The 19,879-nt window shown below is 34.3% G+C and overlaps 4 protein-coding genes and 1 non-coding gene across 10 annotated transcripts; 1 reads left to right on the top strand and 4 right to left on the bottom strand.

The window, feature by feature from the left end:
• On the bottom strand, window positions 676–6,516 carry LOC109360578 (protein root UVB sensitive 3). Its single transcript, XM_019605562.1, has 15 exons — window positions 6,263–6,516; window positions 6,135–6,192; window positions 5,955–6,014; window positions 5,818–5,856; window positions 5,664–5,726; window positions 5,468–5,524; window positions 5,213–5,276; window positions 4,081–4,164; window positions 3,669–3,751; window positions 3,423–3,552; window positions 2,875–2,967; window positions 2,375–2,513; window positions 2,074–2,114; window positions 1,732–1,922; window positions 676–1,522 (listed from the first exon to the last, which is right to left on the bottom strand). Exons 1-15 carry the CDS (start codon window positions 6,397–6,399, stop codon window positions 1,427–1,429), a joined length of 1,335 nt encoding a protein of 444 aa, XP_019461107.1. The 5' UTR covers window positions 6,400–6,516; the 3' UTR covers window positions 676–1,426.
• TRNAN-GUU lies at window positions 7,073–7,146 on the bottom strand. The gene has a single exon. It is a non-coding gene; the product is annotated as a tRNA-Asn (tRNA).
• On the top strand, window positions 7,121–10,449 carry LOC109361273 (pentatricopeptide repeat-containing protein At1g69290). 3 transcript variants are annotated; one of them, XR_002109285.1, is made up of 3 exons: window positions 7,121–9,386; window positions 9,864–9,969; window positions 10,257–10,449. XR_002109285.1 is itself a non-coding variant. In XM_019606674.1 (1 exon), exon 1 carries the CDS (start codon window positions 7,293–7,295, stop codon window positions 9,264–9,266), a length of 1,974 nt encoding a protein of 657 aa, XP_019462219.1. In that variant the 5' UTR covers window positions 7,121–7,292; the 3' UTR covers window positions 9,267–9,558. The 3 variants fall into 3 exon arrangements, 1 of the variants encoding a protein (XP_019462219.1); XR_002109284.1 differs by having other exon boundaries at window positions 7,121–9,468; XM_019606674.1 differs by lacking the exons at window positions 9,864–9,969; window positions 10,257–10,449 and having other exon boundaries at window positions 7,121–9,558.
• Window positions 11,238–16,732, bottom strand: LOC109361075 (magnesium transporter MRS2-5). 4 transcript variants are annotated; one of them, XR_002109256.1, is made up of 8 exons: window positions 16,642–16,727; window positions 15,231–15,860; window positions 14,884–14,954; window positions 12,907–13,035; window positions 12,472–12,813; window positions 12,144–12,191; window positions 11,733–12,033; window positions 11,238–11,405 (listed from the first exon to the last, which is right to left on the bottom strand). XR_002109256.1 is itself a non-coding variant. In XM_019606388.1 (7 exons), the coding sequence occupies exons 2-7, from the start codon at window positions 15,658–15,660 to the stop codon at window positions 11,803–11,805; spliced, it is 1,251 nt and encodes a 416-aa protein (XP_019461933.1). In that variant the 5' UTR covers window positions 15,661–15,788; window positions 16,642–16,732; the 3' UTR covers window positions 11,639–11,802. The 4 variants fall into 4 exon arrangements, 3 of the variants coding, with proteins under 3 accessions (XP_019461933.1, XP_019461931.1, XP_019461932.1); XM_019606388.1 differs by lacking the exon at window positions 11,238–11,405 and having other exon boundaries at window positions 11,639–12,033; window positions 15,231–15,788; window positions 16,642–16,732; XM_019606386.1 differs by lacking the exon at window positions 11,238–11,405 and having other exon boundaries at window positions 11,639–12,033.
• On the bottom strand, window positions 18,981–19,631 carry LOC109360190. Its single transcript, XM_019604912.1, has one exon. It carries the CDS (start codon window positions 19,589–19,591, stop codon window positions 19,064–19,066), a length of 528 nt encoding a protein of 175 aa, XP_019460457.1. The 5' UTR covers window positions 19,592–19,631; the 3' UTR covers window positions 18,981–19,063.

The following is a 19,879-nucleotide window of genomic DNA, read 5'->3' as shown; positions in this document are numbered from 1 at the left end:
TACGTTGTCTCTTCAATCAACAACATATGTCACTCATTTTCAGGTAGATGTGGCCAGTTTAAAATGTTAAATATTTGTATGCTGACAATTGGAGTGTTCATCACTTAGAAAACAATGATAAATGAGTCAAATTAATAAAGTGATAGTTTGGTGTTCATGTTTTAGATTATTTATAACTATGGTTCTTGTAGGAGCTGCTAACCCCTCATATATCAGTAGAATTATTAATTTTTTAATATTAAATGTTTTGTCAATGAACATGATTTATAATAGAATTTTCTGATGTTGATTGATCCATATAGTCGACCCACTAGTATGATGAATGAATATTTATATACAGTTTTAGCCTTAAAATGGTCAGTTTTGAATCTTTTTTTAGATGAGACAATTATTTATGATGAGCATCTTCTGTCCAGAAAGTGCCACTTATGTGTGACTTATTGTGATTGGTCAGAACAACACTTAATCATCAAACTTTTAATTTAAATATATTTCTTTCAACCAATCATAACAAGTAACACATGTGGTGACACTTTTTAGGATAACAAATGTGGTCCAATGTTGCCATTGGACACCTCCCAAGAACTGGACCTCACATTTGACAATTTACCCAACTTAGATGATATTAAAGGAAACATTATACACATGATTGCTTAAGTAATTTAACTTCAATGAAAATTTGAACTCCAAAACAATCTATAAGCATGTGCTATACTTGAGCTTTAATAAGCTGAGTTTGAGCCACCAAATGAGCTTGTTTTCTTATTGAACTGAGGTTGAGCCTAACAAATTTTCATCATACAAAGCTTGACTTCAATTTAACTTACTGTCAACTTCAACTGAAAGGAAACTACACATTAGGATTAGTACATAGTCACTTAAGTATGAAGCATACCAATTGTCATACCAACCATGGTTGCCAACATTTTATCTTCCTTCTAGTAAAGATACATAACTACGAATCGAAGAGTAGAAAAGTTGGCGACCATAATCTATATGGCATTTGGTGCTAATCTTGATTGAATCACCATTGAGTGACCCCAATTACCGAATGCCATACAAATTGTTTCCATGTTATAGAAGGACAAAGATAATTAATCATAAGAAAAGCTGAAAGAAACTTGCAAGTGATTTGTTTTAAAACATGATGGCTTAAACCAGTAACTCACTCCAAACTGGTAGAAAAGAGAAATAGGTGCAAGTGATTTGTTTTAAAACATTAACCTACTCATGTTTTTTTTTTCCACTTGCCAGAACTTTTTAGTGAAATCAGTAATAACTTTCTAACATTGTCAACCATGTAACCCATCCAACTTTGAAAAAGGCCCTATAATTCAACTCCACATCAAATAATCTCAATTCATCCATAGCTGCCACTAGTCACCTTCTCCAAAACAATGTTAATGTGTTAAAACTGGAGATGATCCTAATCAATTTTTTCCTCCGACGGTTCATAGGTCCAGTTTGCCCTCCATATTATAGGTGACAGAAGCCGTTCTGTTTTCCAGCCTAATGACTTAAGCTGCACAAAAGATAAAAAAATGTACATAATCTCTCACTTAGTGAAGATAATATCAAACAAGTGCAGGTGTCATTCTATCAATTTACTTTGATCCAAATATCATAAATTCTTAGATTCATCAATAAAGGAAAAGATTGATATATCACAGGCTTAAGAAATTAAATCATATAAGAAGCTAGAACAGTTTAACTGGAAGGTTAAAGAAGTACCTTCTGTATAAATACTTCATAGTGATTATCCATCCACATTTGGCTGTCTGAATGCAAAGACTTGCTTTTACCAACATTATTATTTGCCAGGACAAGAGCATGAATAAACGATTTTAGGACATCTGCGGCATTTGAATCTTTATGCACAATAACATTAATGAATTCCTTCCTTTCCACCAGTAAGTACTTGGCTGTGCACGTGAGCGACAAAGAAGAAATAAGGTAAACAATTTGTTGGACAATACTCAACACAGTTACCACAAAATATACAGATTCCGAAATCAATGCTGTAATTAACATTTGAAGATGGAAAGGGGAAACTCAGTATACTGAGATGACAACCTTTTGAGTAGTAAGATGCTGCAGAAAGCAAAAGCTCCTTACTGTAAATATCACATAGAAAAGGAATTTGCTAAGTAAGCTTTATTAATGAAATTTCAAAGCTAAAAAAAGTGCATCATAATTAAACCAGAATCATGGAAAGATTAAGCTTTGAAAACAGAACAATCTTATGATTTGAGCTATTATAAGTAAGAACAGAACATAGTATAGACCATTATCTTAAATGACATTTGGATACAGGAAAACAATGATGATAAAGATAAGCATTTTTACATTTTCAGGCCAAATTTTAGTAACTTACATTTCCATGTTATTGAATGAAGAAACTCTCATGCCTAGACATACTGCCTTATCCAGTGAACTAGTATTCTTTGAGCGCCATGACATGAACTGTATGGGTAAAACATGCTCCAGCGAAGAGACCTGTTTAGGGGAGAGAACTGGAAAAAAGTTTAGAAGCAAGCATTAATATACATATTTGTAATGAAAAGGATTTAGTTAGATTTTGAAGTGTCGGAAATTACAGTCTCCTTGACAGGATGCTGACTGTACCGAACCAACCTTGTTTTAGGGAGGTGGTTGGGGGAATGGGTCAAAAATGCAGCAAATAGAGACCTCTAAGAAACAAATGAATATTAGATTATATTGATCTTGACATATGAGCAAGGTGACACAAAACAAATTTTTTCTAAGCTGCGGCCAAATTTATGCCGAGAATAAAAATGCAGAATAAATTATTACCAAGCACCAAAGATAAGTCGTGAATGCCAGAAAGCAATGAAGAATGGAAAAAGGCAATACCTTGGCCACTCTCCATGAAATTCTGCAAAAGAATAGAGCTCCTTCTAGGGTTTAAGGAGGTCAATGCCAGACATCGAACAGCTCGGTAGTTTGCTGCATGGAAAAGAGACAGGACTTGCATTATGCCATTATCAGGTTTTCATATATGATGGATGCTGGTGTTCAGATTTAGGCATTGCATCCATATATAGAAAAAGGCATCCATCTAGTTTCAGATTATAATTATGAGCGTTAACTTGACAAAGAGAATGTGATTAACAAAAAAAGTTTTTCATTTCTGAGAAAGTAATGCAGTGTAATCTTATTAATTAGTTGGCCTTAGAAACAGTCTCCATAAATAGATGGATTAAGAATTTTCCCAAACACACTTCTAAGGAACGGACCAATGTTATCATCAATCTATAACCTCCTTTTACTACTTGATAAGGCAAGTATTCTCTCTTTTCTTATAGTTTGTATTTGTACAACAAAGACAATATGCAAGGATATTTTTATAGCTTGTTATGCTTAGGATATGTATAAAGCAAATTACGATTTAGAAAACATACCATACATATGAAACAGGGTCAGGGACAAAAAAGAAAACCAAATGGCTAGCGGGTGTCCAATGGTAACGCGAGCAACGAGCATCCCGAGTGCCATGCCAATCATTGTGGCTACTGTTTCTTGACTCCCTTCCTATAGAAACATGTTAGTAAGTCAAAAAAATTGAAGAAAAAAATGACAGCCATACTGAACAAAAGACTTTAATCTAATATGATAATCTATTTAGTTAGAAAGAATGCATCCGGTACCTTAGCAGATATATCTGCAGCATTATCCTGAAGAGCAAAATGCTGAGTCAAAGCTGCTCTAGTGGCTCCACTAGCAACACCAGCTAGTTCAAAATCATATTTTGAGAGACAAAGTATTTAATTAAAAAAATATGATACAAAGTAAGGCAATAAATTTTAAAAATAAGTCCTAATCTTGTATAGTTCAAAAACATACATTTCAGCTGAACACCTTTATTGTTTGGAAATATCATATTGTCTAATGTCACTTTAAATTGTATGTCTTACTGTACCAAAACAAAAAACAAAAATTAAAGCTTCGCGACTTAACTTACATGGAATACAAAGAGGGCGAAATACTACAGCTAGTAACTGATAACCAACTAACTATTGATCATATCACGACTGAACTTCCGGAAATACTGGAACTTACTGAATGATCTTGATATGCTTCCCAGGCAAACAATAAACACAAAAGCTGATGGAAATAATGGAGAAATGAGGTCCATTAGCATCCCTGCAGTGAATGTGAAAAGCTTATCAAATCAATGTGAGATATGAAGAATACGACATGAAAGATCATATTTAACACAAACCGGCATCAGTAAGTTACACTATCGAGCTGATATTAATTTAGTTTCATGAAGCAAATAAAAAGGTTAATACAATAGTGGCCAAGTAAAGCATTCCAAATAGAGTTTCTCCTCTTCTTATAGTCACAATACATTATCATTATATCAAGAAGATGAGCATATCACACCAGCTCTATATACATTATTCAAAATCTAATTAATAAATCTACCTCAGTAGTCATATCAGTTGAGAGTGAAAGCCAAATCAGATTCAACTAAATCAATGGCTTTAGAAGACACTGCTGATGTATTACCAAGACAATGCTTCCATGTAACAGTATTCCAACAGAAACTAAGCAGCTCCATTTATGTTTTCAAAAGTAAAAACAAATCTAGGATCAAGTAGTTTTCTTGAAATACATTTTTTACATCTTCTCATCCCCGGTTTGTTATCACTTTTTCCCCTTTTTATTTGTGAAATTAAATAGTAAACATCGGGAAGAAACTAGAGGAAGTCTCCCTCTTCCTTAACTGTGAAAGACTAAATTCACTCTGACAACGGCTGTCTCCTATGAATCTAAATGTTTTCGTTTAAATCATTGATAGTACAGAATGGTTGTCTAATATTAATATAGCCCAATTGTAATATATCGGCACATTGATAAGTACTACATGATCGATAAATAGTTGTAACAACCAATGTTATTCTGTTGTAATTCGTAAGTGGAGAATGGTGCACATGTTAGCAACAATGTTGGATCAACACGGAAGTAAGTAAACATATAAGTAGCTTTTGCACCCAAATGAAATTCCTAAAAAAAGCTCCATTCTTTTCGTACCCCTAATTTATTGACAATCTCAATCCTTGAATGTACATATTTTTCAATCAGAACTCGAACATCTAAGTTGATTATTGGCCTATGTCTATAGTTCGAACATGCATTGCGTAATGAAAATGGATGTACAAAATATACTGAAGATGAAGGAAATTACCAATGTCATTCATAAGATCTGCAACTAAACGCCACATCTTTGCATTGCTATCAAGATTTGATCCCTGCAGCATATGGGTTAAATAGAAATATAGTTACAAGAACATAGTTTTGGAGTCATTCAGAGGAGTGAACCAGCATATGATATACACACAAGCCTACCCTAGTATATGATGCTCCACATAAAGTGAGTAGCACATATTTTGGGTGGAAATTAACAAAGGTGAAGAAATGTGATAGCACTAGAGACACAGACCTGGTAGAATGTGAATAAGATTCCTCCAAGCATACCGGTAAGATCCCTCAAAAACCACTGGAAAAAGTATCAATGTTCAATACCCTATTGTCAGCCGTTGCAGCCTAATTAACACAAAATGCTTCTTCTACAAAGCTTCTTACAAACCTAGGTCCAGCCATTTAATTAAATACGGAATATAACTACTAGACGATACCTGAAAAGTGGCACCAATGACTGTAGCTGATTTCTCACCAACCCCAATAGCACTCAGGAGAGCCTAAAAGAGATTTTGTAAACCACTTATGTAAGGGCTTCCAGTGGCAAAAGTTTATGATAAAATACAGTGAATAAGTGAAACAATGCCTTACCTGGGTAGAAAGCATTGTCCTGATATATGTTGAAAGGCCCTACCATGATAATCAATCTATAGTTAAGTCAACAACAATAGCATAGCTTCAATATGATAACTCAATTCCACAGTGTCTTTTGATATATAGTTTGTTACCTGCAATAAATCCCATATTTGAAAAGGAACATAATCTGAAGTCACACTGGTTGGAAAACCCTGTATATCATCAATAACAAACATAAAAGAGAAGTCTTTATACAAGTACATAGTGATGAAGTAATGTTACATATATAAAAATTGCATTTTTAAATTTTATAGTTAGAAATAGGATCTTGCCTCAGGCACAAATGCTTGAAGTAATCGTCTCCAAACATGGGTGAAGCGGGCACCAGATCTGTGCACAAAGTGTGTAAGAAGAATAAGCAGAAAGAAAATGGAATTGTTAGAAAGAGAAAAGGAAGAACCTTTGAATGGTGATAGAAGAAGAGGAAGCTTTGATGGTGAAAGTTTTGGAGAGTTTTGTGGAGGATGAACCATTCCATTCTTCCAATGTTATGATGGATTTATTGGAACCTGATGATGATGATGGCAATGGTTCCATTTTATGCTAATGAATGTGAGATAAAGGAGTCAGACAAGACAACCTTAGATAGTTAGATTGATGATCACTTTGCACTTCGCAGGTTGTTACATAATCTCAAAGCTCCTACAAGTCAAAGTCACAAGTGATACTCTTAACTACAAGGATTTAACATGTATATATTATACTAACAGTTTAAAAAAATTTACATTATTAATACATAGATTTTATATATATATATATATATTGATACTGTTTGTTATTGATATATATAAAACTTTACACTGCCGATGCATAGATTTCAAACTCTAACTAAAATTACATCCATATCTCTTATATGATTTTTTTGGTATTATTACTAAAGGTATTCTATCACATTAAGAAATTAATTCATTTTAGGTTCGCGAATACCCCTCCCAATAAATATCGCTCTCAGGAAACGAAATCTCAACCTTGAAGATTTAGTGAGCCTTACTAGAACCAACGCCTTGTTGGTTATCCCCTATATTATGGCAGCACACCCTTATATTATATGCATTCCTAGTAAAAAGGTATGGTACTCTTACAGAAAAAATGTGTGTATTATTAGTGTAAGAGTTTGTACTAATTATGTATAAATCTTTAAATTAACATTGTAAAAATGTTACATCTATAAGTATTAGATAAAATGGCATAACATGATTAATCAAAAAAACGCTAGAAGGAGGGCTTGAACCTCCGACCTTGTGGTTAACAGCCACACGCTCTAACCAACTGAGCTATTCCAGCATGTTGAAACCAATCATTCGCTTCAATTATATATAGAATCTAACGATTGAACCTACATCTCTACTTTCAGCTCACAGTATTAATTTTTGCCAACCCTTTGAAGTTGCAGAGAACCCATTGAAAAAAGTTAGATGATTTGATTAACAATGGCTAGAAAAGTTTTATCCTTTTTACCCCAAAGACCCTTCTCTTCTATACCTGATATTCCCAACCTTTATTCCTTCCTTCAACCTTCACTTTTTTCCCTTAAAACCACCAACCAACAACAACAACCCCAAAACCAAAACCAAAACCTTCCAACTTCTCCACCAAACTCTTTCAACCAAGACCAAATCTCCACCCTTGAAACCACCCTTCACAAATCCATCGTCACAAACAACACTGATGAAGCATGGAAGTCTTTCAAATCCATCACTACCCTTCACTCTTTCCCTCCAAAACCACTCACCAATTCCCTCATTACCCACCTTTCCTCTCACTCTGACCTTCACAACCTCAAGAGAGCATTCACTTCTGCTGTCTATATTATGGAGAAGAATCCTATGATGTTGGAGCTTGAAACTGTTGCATCATTGCTTGAATCAATGAGGTGTGCCAACACTGCTGCCCCTGCTTTTGCCCTTGTCAAATGCATGTTCAAGAACAGGTTTTTCGTCCCGTTCGACACGTGGGGTGGCGTGCTTGCTGAGATTAGTAGGAAGAATGGGAACCTTGTTGCTTTCTTAAGGGTTTTTGAGGAGAATTGTAGGATTTGTTTGGATGAAAAGGTTGAGTCTATGAAACCTGATGTTGATGCTTGTAATGCAGCCTTGGAAGGTTGCTGTTATGAGCTTCAATCTGTGAGTGATGCTGAGAGGGTTATTGAAATAATGTCGAATTTGGGTGTTAGGCCAAATGAATTGAGTTTTGGGTTTCTCGGTTATTTGTATGCACTGAAGGGGTTTCAAGATAAGATAGATGAGTTAAAAAAATTGATGGTTGGTTTTGGCTACTCAAATAAGAAGAATCTTTATTCTAATTTGATTAGTGGTTATGTTAAGTCGGGTAATTTAGCTTCTGTTGAGTCAACTATTCTTAGTAGTTTGAATGATGGAGATGGCAAAGATTGGAATTTTGGTGAAGAAACTTTCTGTGGAGTAGTTAAGGAATATCTTCATAGGGGTAATATCAAGGGGTTAGCTAATTTGATTATTGAAGCTCAGAAGTTAGAGCCTTCGAATATTGAAGTTGGTCAATCTGTAGGTTATGGTATTGTTAATGCATGTGTTAGTATAGGACTATCGGACAAAGCACACAGCATTCTCGATGAAATGAATGCTCTGGTAGGCTCTGTGGGTCTCGGGGTCTATGTGCCAATCTTGAAGGCTTACTGCAAAGAAAATCGAACAGCTGAGGCTACTCTATTGGTGGCGGAGATTAGTGGTTCAGGTCTTCTGTTGGATGTGGAAACCTATGATTCTTTGATAGAAGCATCCATGTCCAGCCAAGATTTTCAGTCAGCCTTTTCAATGTTTAGGGACATGAGAGAGGCGAGGGTTCCTGACTTGAAAGGGAGTTACTTAACTATCATGACTGGTTTGATGGAGAATCATCGGCCTGAGTTGATGTCAGCTTTCTTAGACGAGGTGGCTGAGGATCCTCGGATCGAAGTTGGCACTCATGACTGGAATTCTATCATCCATGCTTTCTGTAAAGCCGGGAGACTAGAAGATGCAAGAAGAACTTTCAGACGGATGACATTCCTGCAATTTGAGCCAAATGATCAGACATACTTGTCCATGATTAATGGTTATGTCTCGGCAGGGAAATATTTTAGTGTGCTGATGTTGTGGAATGAGGTTAAGCGAAAGCTATCAGAAGAAGAGCAGAAGGGGGTCAAATTTGACCAAAATTTGGTTGATGCATTCCTATATGCTTTGGTCAAAGGAGGTTTCTTTGATGCAGTTATGCATGTTGTGGAGAAATCTAATCAAAAGAAAATATTTGTTGATAAGTGGAGATACAAGCAAGCATTCATGGAGACACATAAAAAGCTCAGAGTGGCGAAGTTAAGAAAAAGAAATTTCAGAAAAATGGAAGCACTTATTGCTTTTAAGAATTGGGCTGGCTTAAATACATGAAGTTTAAACACTGGCTTCTTCTTATCTCAAGCATTAAACCTCGAAGTTTTGAAGAAAGCATTCAAAATGACGGCTGAGGAAGTATTCAATGTTGCATGATCTTTCAAGAACTGAGCCTCAGTCAGACAAACTATGACGCACTTCAATTTTTTATTTACTTGGATAACAATGTGTTTGAGCTTGTTGGGTTCAGCTCAGCAAGGTCTTATTACTTTTTCTTTCTGATGTTATCCAAAGCAATTGATTGATACTATTTTAATTACTTACCCAGCTAATAATCGCATTTTGGGCTGAATGTGATCATTTTTTCCATAATTTTTCTGTCTGTTATCTGCTAGCTTTGGATCTGAAAAGTTGTTTTTGTACATAGGAAGTTATGACACACTGAATCAACAAACTGCTTAAAAATAGATAGCTTCAATATTCCACGAAAGAAGAAAGATATGGTTATAGGTTGACTGCTTCCATGGTAAAAATTTATGAAGGATGAAGTGTGCTGTAATCTTAAGGCGTATTAGACACCATAACATATAATAGATGTCAATATAATACACCCTAATCCTGCATCTGTGTGAAATTCTTTCCTTTCCATTGCAGGAAAGATGATGAATTCAGCAGTGTTGATTTTGCAGAGAGATACCACTAATATAATGTGAGTAGAGCTGGATCCAGTTGGTTGCTAAATAGCCATTTACTTCGGTATGTTGGATTTTCTGGCAAACTCTACATTTTGAGAAGAATAATTTTCTCATTCTGGTTTGATTTCATTTATTCGATATCATGAGATCAACTGCTTTCCATCACATATTCACCTAATTTACTGAAGTTCCACTGGTATATATGATGAGTTATGGATATATACTGAAGTTTCTTAGGTTTTGTCTCAGTTAATGGACCCTACCAGTTATATGCACATGCATAGAACAAGAACTAGATATATGTACCGCAGTCATGTTCATGTAAATTTACGCAATCTCGATGATTCGTCAGATTTACCGCTTCTGATTGCTAGGGTTATGGCTGTCATACATTTCTTTTAGATTTAGGTATCATCATTCTCTAATCAGTTATTTTGATTAAATTATCCAGTTCTATAAATTCAGTAATGATTTTATACCCCTCTGAAGTTTCTTACTCATTCATCCATCATTTATTGCAAGAATTGCTCCACCCCTTCTACTCTTCACACTCTATATATAAGCAGAAAACCCTCAGGGTTTTGTTATTTCTGAAATCATGTAAGGCACAGTTGAACATGCATTTGACATGGGCAAAAGCAGGGGCAGCAGTGGGAACCATGAAAGGGATTGGCCTGGGACAGGATCCTTTTATCAGAACATGGATTCTGGTGGAGAATGTGGTGTGTTAGTAGAGACTATGTTCTATGTACCTGCTTCAAACAGAGCTAAGTTCTGGTGTGGCAATATAAATGTCTGTGATTCTATTCAAGTTATAATAAATCAGCCATGCATGATGAAGTTGACCTCAATGCTTTGAGGTGACAATCTAGTATATCATAGGGTTTTTTCCTTTGTAAAACAAACCCCAACATATATTAAGCAAAAGGTTATATTGTGTTGGATTTAATTACCATAGCACTTGCTATGGATTGTGCACAAGCTAAATGAATTACCAGAAAAAACAAATTTATATAGCAGACATTAAGGATGTTATGGAGATTACGCTAATACAAGAGAAGATACAATTAGGAATAAGGATTTCATTAAAACTTTGGTCATCTTAGTTGAGGATTGTAGTGAAATTTTATCCAAGGTTGGTCCATTATGTGCATCTGTGATAAAAATCCCATGTAAGGAAGAGCAACACAAAGTAGAAATATAAAAGGGGAATAAGATACAACATGTCATGGATTAAACATATATACATAAAGTTAATAAGAATGGTTGCAAAAAATGATTTTAGGATCAAAGCATCTAGCTGGGATTGCTTATTAGACTTTATGAAACAAATATAATGGACAGATAGCAACATTTATTGACTTCATGCACATTGCATGACCTTTCTTCAATTACCATTTAACATGCCACAAAATAGCAACATTTAAACTTGCAAGTGTACATGCATATTCTATCTACTAACAAATGCTTGTCTTTACATATTGTAACAGAATATCTGCACTAATGAAGAAAAACACCACTATAAGGGACCCTTAAATGGGACCATACATATTGTTGCTGGTGGTGCTAGGCATACCTTTCAACATTTACTCCCCTCAAAACTACATGGAGTATCTTTAGAGATTATGACTATGGATTTGTAAAGCTAACTGCATTTGATCATTCAAATTTGTTGTTTGAGTACAAGAAGAGCAGAGATGGAAGGTTTATGACTCCTTCAAATTATCGCGGGATTATAGAGATATCTTGGCCTGCACAATAGATAGTTGCCCAAGTACAAATTCAGCATCTTGATTGATGAAAAGGCCAAAGCTTCAATGTATAACACAGCAGGTCCTGCCACCTTGAACCTAAGACCAATTTGGCTTTGTATAATGTGTAGTTACAAGTGTTGAAGTTTATGATGGAAGCACATTCTTGTACCTAAAATAGGATAGGAAGGCCATATACAACAATGCACAAGCAATTCCAGTAATTATCAGAACCCAATGGAATCCGAATGGGTAATCAAAAACTCCAGCTTTGAAGTTCATTCCAAATACTCCTGCCACAACAGTAAATACTGCAGCTACCAATGTAGCCGCTGTAAGAAGCACCTCAAACTGTATTAGGCGGTTTTGAATATTACCCTGCAAAAGATAGAGTGAAAAGTAACTCCCCTTGGCTTGCACAATTTAGAATATCAAATGAATAAAGGAACTGACAGAAGAGTGCTTCAAAGTTGTTAATCTTAACTAACCAATTTTATGTTGATAAAATCTTCAGTGTCATCAATGTATTCTTTCAACTGCATACCAGCAAAAGAAATATATTCTTAAGTGTTCACAAAGCACCACACGTAATGAATAAAACCATATGCTGCTCCAAAATAGATTAAAATTTGTGCAAAAAGTATATCATGGCTAGCAATAATCATAAGCAGCTTTCCTAACAATTATAAGCAATGTAATTTAAGTAACTTGGTTATATTAGCAAATATTATGATATGAAAAAACCGATACTGTAATTTATAAGCAATGTGGGCAAATTCTAATACTACAGTTTTGAGTAAGTCAAACTTCTCATACCGACGATAATGTGTTCAGAGTATTATCAATGACGATAAAGTATGCTTCAAGCAACATTTCTAGTGGCTCAATCCTTTCTCCATTATCAGATGAACCCACTGAACTACCATGCTTACTTGAATTCCCAATGCTGCTGAAAGCCCTTTGCAACATCTGGAGCCCACTAGTTGACCGCTCGGGTGAAGCAGGAGCTGATCTTGAAATCACTCTCCCACTACCTGATGAAATAGTTGGAAGATAATCATTTAAAGGGTAACTATCCGATCTCATCTTTTTCTCAGTCAGGCACATCTCAGCCATGTCACCATCATCATCCATGAGATGTTCAATTTCATCACGGACCTGGGAATTGAATAATAAGTTACCACTTGCAGGTGATAGAAAGACAGAATCATAAGAATAATAATCAAAGATGAGAATTCTAAGATGATCAACCTTCTGAACTCGCTGAGTCAAAGCAAGGAGGTGACCTTTAAATCTTCGAACACGTTCGAGATTGATAGTACTTATAGATAAGGCTAGTTCATCTAGCACAGGATATATTTCCATTTCCAGCTCTTTTACCTATCAAATCAAGAACCTTCTTAATATGAGGATTGGAAATGACAACTTTATTACTTACATATGGCTGATCAAATGGATTTTCCTGATCAAAACACTGAATAACAATTTGGCTGGCATGTTGAAATACATAAAAACACAATACTAAATTCGAACACTTCACAACAATTTGAAAAACCTAGTTATACCTAGTATAGAACCATTGGAGCAGTGACACTCACATCAACCGCAACCTAGCTTCATGAAGATATTTGGAGTCAAAGATCATTGGCTACATTATCCCCCAATATGTTGTACTTGAACCCCTTCTTTATGAAAAGCATAAACAATAATCGGGTAGAAAGTGATGCAGAGGAACGGAGGCTCAATTATGATTGTATATTTGGGCACCTGGGTTTCTATCCAAGATACATTAAATAGATACTGATCATGCATATGTTACCTGAGTAAAGCTCATGCCACTGTAGTGGGTGCTAGCGTAACCTTTCCATTTTCCTATTTATGTCTTTTAGCTCATTTTAACTTAGATAGTTCAGATTCAGTCTTTTAGCTCAGTTTCTTTAGAGTTTAGACTAAGGTTATTGCCTTGTGACACAAGATCACAGGTTGAAATCCTAGAAACAACATTTACTTGTTGTAGGGTTAGGCTGCACACATCTACTCTCCTTAAACCATGTCGGGCCGTAGCCTTGTGCATACAAAGGGATCTAATGGCTATAATAGGTTAATCAGCTTTCCTTAATAAGAGTTTTCTATTTTCCGTAGACATTAAGTAGAACACTAGCACCTATGTTGCATGCATAGGTGTACAATATCGGTACCCAGCATGGATACGGGTGTGAGAGGATGCGAGAGTCTTAGAATGAGAGTCTATGGTACCCATACACCAATATAATTAGGTACAAATTATCAAAGTTAACACTAGCAGAGGGTGCAAGAGTCTTAGGATGAGAGGTTGAAACCGAAAACTAGTTGAGATGTGAGGATTAGAGACTAATTATGTGACTCGGATTCAGTATTATGATTTGACTGAGAAGAAAAAAGAGAAAAATTATAAGTTTCCAGCCCAAAAAGACAGTTTTGAAATAATTCACACCAAAAGAGTACTGGTATCCAGTACATACCCAATATGGGCATGTCACCTTCTTTGGAGTACCCATGCAACATAGACTATCCCTCTTTCATCTGTGTTTCAGATCTCCTATCACATTATTTTCTCTCCCTGCATTTCTTACGAGCTTCAGAATAATCCTAGGGCTTTTACCACCTTGAATCTTGATTGAAGTGAATGGGGGAAAGATCGTAGGTAGTATAAAGCTAAATTGCAATTAAGTTTTCTGGATTATCTGAATTAGCATAGCAGACTAACATATAGGTTGGTCAATGAAGTTCGTCTGATATATACTCCATTTGGTCCTTTTTATAGGAACCTTTTGGGAATTTGGTTTTGGTCCTTTTTATAGGACCCTTTTCAGAATTTTGAGTACATTAATTAATCTTTTAACAAAAATACCCTTATTGATTGAGTGGAAAGAGTCTCCGTAATGAAGGGTAATTCTGGAAAAATACATTTAATTGTTCACAAATTTAATGATACTAGCTATATTAATCAACTTCCATAAGTCACATGAAACTAGTTAAAACGGTTCCTAAAAAGGACTGGAGGGAGTATTTTGCAATACATGATATATTCTGCAATCATTAACCAAAATATTGGCCTGCGTGTCAACTCATTGCAAACAGAGTAGCAGTGTTAATGTAAAAAAATGCATAGAAAACATACTGTCACAGTTTCAAAGTAAAAAAATGAGGATGATTCCCCAGGGAATAGAGTTTCTGGTCAACTCATACCTGAGCATCTAAAGATGTGCATGTCAATTCCAGAGCCAACTCCAGTGCCCTAAATTCGAAAGGTAGATCATCTATTCAAAAAGAGCAAACACAGTAAGCAACTGTGTGTAGTAGTAATTACCTAAATTAAAATTAAAATATAAAAAAAGAAAGAATAGCTTGGAAGTGTAGCAGATACATTGTTTTAAGAAAGAAAGAAATCACAACAGCAACAGAAGGATGAAGGAGAAGAATCTTATTCAATTTAAGCATTTAAGTCGATACCAGGAAAAAACAACAGAATTTGCATCAGTCAATGTTTTTCCGTCACTATTATGTTACACGGCAGAAAGACCTGCAATCCTTACCAGTTTTTTCTTTCTGAAGCCGATTGCATAATTCAGCCCTGTACTGACCAACACTGCCATCCAGAGAATTCATAAGGATGGCCTCATCGGAAGTTATTATACACCTGATTTGCTCAAGGTTGACTACAATAGCCTTCTCCCGTCCTAATATGGTAGAGGGATATATGAACATTGGATCCAATAGTCGGAGATCTCTGGAAGGCAAAGCACAATTTCTCATGATGGTACCCTTATCAAGTGTCAGAGTCTGAGAATTCCCATCCTGATCAATTTTTATCCAAGAGCGAGTTCCATGACCTCTCTTCTTCAGACCCGGTACACCAAGCCCACGATTCACTTGCCCAATGAAATTAGGCCTCCCACCACTGTCATTAGATAAGGTAGATTCTGGCATACTTGAGGGATAATAGTGGCCTTGTGTTTCTTCCATTGCATTATACTTTTCTAATTTGCAGAACTAATACAGCAGTTCTTTAACCAAGGTTGTCTTCATCAGTATTCAGTACAAACTAACACCGAAGTTCTTTTCCACCACCAACAATGATATACTGACAATAACTGGAATCATAAACCAAGCCTGTTAACTGATATGATCCATACTTTATACATTTCTCAAATTAAAACCTAAAACTTAAAGATAAGATAAAACAAAAGTGCTAATTAGTTTAAGAAGCATATATCCAAAAGGGAAACTTCTAAAGATGAGACATGGTCGTATTCTTCTAACAGTTGAATAAAAATAAAACCTTAACTTAGCTACTTAATCAATAAAAAGGGAAAAATTAGGAAAACAAAATTAAAAGAAAAAAACCCAATAATATGTTAATCATTAGTACTTAATATCATATATTTTTCTTTAGTATAACCAAGGGTATCCCTCACGTGAGGGTAAGGAATTAATCTCTCTCGGTTTGTGTGGCTACCTCTTCCAACAAGTGTCGCTCATAGGAATCAAACTTTTTGTCTAGTATGATAATTGAGTATCTAATGGGGCCTAATACCAATGTCTGGTTGGTTAATTAATACTTATCTCTTTAAATGCACAGTATATTTTCCAAATGAACTGAAACAGATAGCAATAGCAGAACATCTGGTATTCGCCTTTCAACTTGTGTGAACACAGAAAAGCTCACACAAGTAGACCAATGTTGTTTCACAGTGAGAATTCAGATTAAGGACTTCAACTAACCCAAGTTATAATCAAAGTGAATTAGTTAAAATCTCAATCATTGAAGTAGATCTCACACTAAAAATCCAAACTTTATTAACATCTTCAATACCCCATCTTGCCCATCTTAATTTCCTACTAATCAAAACCCCCGAATCATGATTTCTATCAGATTATCAAAGGAAAAACAAAACCAGCAAACGAGGAAATTGAAAGATAAAAAAAAAAAAAAGGTATAGATACCTCATGTGTTGGAGGGGTGAATGAAGAAGTAGAAGAAGTAGAAGAGGTGTGTTTCAGATATGGGAATAGAGAATAATATAACTCACTCTATTCGGCGAACCTATTAAGCTCTTTGCTTTCACTTTTTCTGTTTATGTTTTTTTTCCACCTGTTTTTTGTTTGTTTGTAAAATTTGGTAACTAGAAATTATAATTTACAAATTACAATGCTGCTTTTTCAACCCTAAATGGAGATCACCTTTCACATTGGATATCCTTATTGGATAGTGTGATCCAATTAAAAGATAACACTTCATTAAAAAATAAAAGTTATAAAAACATAAATTAATATTTTTATATTTATTATTAGAATTTGATTGGTTAGAAATATAGAAACATAGATTTTTATGGGACATGTGATCTTTATTCTGCTACACCAATATTACTTAAGCTAATTATACTCCGCATTTTATTTATTGGGTTCAACGAAAATTCATATCCCTTTTATCCACCATTCAATTACATTTTCAATTTTTCATTTATAAAAATTCTTAGGAGATGTCTTAATATAATTACCAAAAATGATGGATTTGGGTGTGATTTTCTTAGTTTCACTTTATTCGGTTTTAAAATGCGAAATATGAATGACAACAAGACAAATCAGGATTGAGTTTATGTTTATTCAACCCCGAACACGAAATCCAAAACTCGAACCTAAATTCAAGGGGTTAAAATTAATAATACTATCTGAACTCGTCAGGTTTCGAGGAACCCGAAAAAATAATTCAAAATTGGTGTGTTGTGTTTAAAATTGATTATTGTTTTTTGCCCAATACATATATTTTAATTTGTTGAGAACAATGCTTATATTCTTGGGAAATAACCACAAAGTAAAGAAATTCATACTACATCAGTTTGTACTGCATCTGAGTATAATATTAACATGCTCAAGAAACATATATTAAATGGGAAGGAAATTGGGAATGAGCTGGTTTAGATGATGTTTGTCGAATGCCAAACTTTAGAATAGATATAACATGTAGTTATTTAACCAAGAGAATAACAAGGATGAAAGAAAGTTAACTTTTTTTAATTTTCTCATCAATGCAATCCACTTTTTATGCCAATACTAATACTCAAATTCATATAATAACTTAGACCCTAAATATACTAGATAGATGGTTGCAATGTTTTTGTTTAAAGAATCTTAGTATGACAAAATGTAGGTATTCTCCGTTATCATGTATGCGGTAGAAGATTATGCACTAAGGAAATAGTAATTGTTTGAAAGTCAGCCGTAAATGATCTCCCTTATTTTGGATGAATTCATTGTTAAATTGGTTTAGGGCTACTTCGGGGTAGGGTATTAACTATACTAAACTCAAACTAAAAATTGGGATCAGGTCTTACCCGAATATGAATCTAATCACAGCGGGTTTTCCATATTAAATTTGAGTTGAGTTTGAATGGGTACCCGCAAGTTTGATTTTTATTGTCATCTCTAAGATGAAAAATAAAGTTGAATTATTTTTGTTAGTAATAGGAATTAAGGAATGTGGTTAATATTATTAATATCATAAAAAATTTCATCAAAATTTTCATTTATTAATGGGATATATTCATTTTCCACCAAGTTAATAATTATTTTATTTTTTCAATCAATTAATTTAAGGGAATTTTTGTAGCAAAAATGGTTAATATATATATATATATATATATATATAATATAACTTTGAAAAATGTCATACAAAAAGGACTAAAACTATAATCTTAAAAGAATCTTATGAACAGATTTAGAGATAGTAAATTGGATTTAAAATGTGATATTTTATTTTGCTGATATCAATATTACGCTTCTATCTGATATACATGATTGTATTTAAGTATATACAATCCCACGGGATAAAACTTTTGGGTGGATAAGTTGTAGCATCTACACCATTAAAGCATGTCCATTGATGCTCTCACTCTTTAGTTTGATAGTTATCACATTTCCTAGTAATGCTATTTCATTCTAAAGTCATCATTTTTATTTTATTTTTTATTACTTCAATAACTAAATTAATTTTTTACTCCAATCTAAACATGGAAAATAAAATTTAAATGGAAATTCATAACCTATTTCACAGTAATATACTTAATTCAAATGTGAGTAATGTAGTATTTGCAATTTTTTCTAACTCCGAAAACATTCCTAAACATTTAAGCAACTAACTTGTAACTTGTAATAAAAATTTCTTAGAAAGAAATATCCAAAATAATATTAAGATGCATTGCACAAATTATCTTATATTTTCATTGACATAAGAGAATGAGAATAAAAAACAAGGGAAAGGGGAAAACATTTTGACACACCACCACCTAATGTACCATATGCTCCAAAAATCACTATGAATCTCTTAGTATATATATGACAAAGAGAAAATGAATAATTATTATCAATTTTAGACACTTCGGGCTAGCATTTCTTGAAATTCTTTTAGAGATCTCTCTTTTTGAAGTCTTATATCTTCACGAAACTTGGAGATAAACTCCTCTGCCATCACATCCACCTGATTCCGTGGAGATTTAGTACATACAATCTTCCATGCATCTTCGTCATTGTTTTCACCTTTCAGATCATTGCTGTCAATAACCTCTTTGCCTCTTTCTGCTTCCTCAAGTGCATGAATCTTTTTACCATGCATATCCGAGGAAGCATGTTTGGCAAAGAGATCTTGTATACTAATAGTGGAAAAGTTCTCGCCATAAACATGATGGTCATTAGAAAGAACACATGGTCTTGTGGTTGTGGGAAAATGATGAGCTCTACAAGGCTTAGGGTGACAAAGGAAATGGAAAGTTGAAAAGAAGCCTTTAAGAATGATTTTGATGGCTTTTGGAATGCGAACTTTTGATTGCACTCTTTTGGATAAGATATTGCAATCCTTCTTAGTATGTTGAGGCTTCTTTCCTAGTCTTTGGCAAGACATCACAAAAAGGTTGAAACTTAGAAATGATTCTTGATGAGGAAGCTTTGATGCAAATTTGTTATGTATGATTTTTTTTCATTCCAAGGTCTTAATTATATATCGTGTTATATGCTACTTTATTTGTGGTGTCACATATGCACACACTTTGTTAATTGAAATTACTTTTGCCATAAAAAGCACCAAATGTGGGTCATATATTACCTACGAAAAAAAGGAAGTAAATCATAGATATTGTTACATGTATTTTATTATTTCATTTGATTTTGAAATTAAGTGTTGTGTTTGGAA

This window comes from Lupinus angustifolius, chromosome LG11, assembly GCF_001865875.1.
Source record: "Lupinus angustifolius cultivar Tanjil chromosome LG11, LupAngTanjil_v1.0, whole genome shotgun sequence".
Taxonomy (NCBI): Eukaryota; Viridiplantae; Streptophyta; class Magnoliopsida; order Fabales; family Fabaceae; genus Lupinus; species Lupinus angustifolius.
The sequence above is the reverse complement of the archived record's forward strand: the minus strand, read 5'-3'. Positions and strand labels throughout refer to the sequence as shown.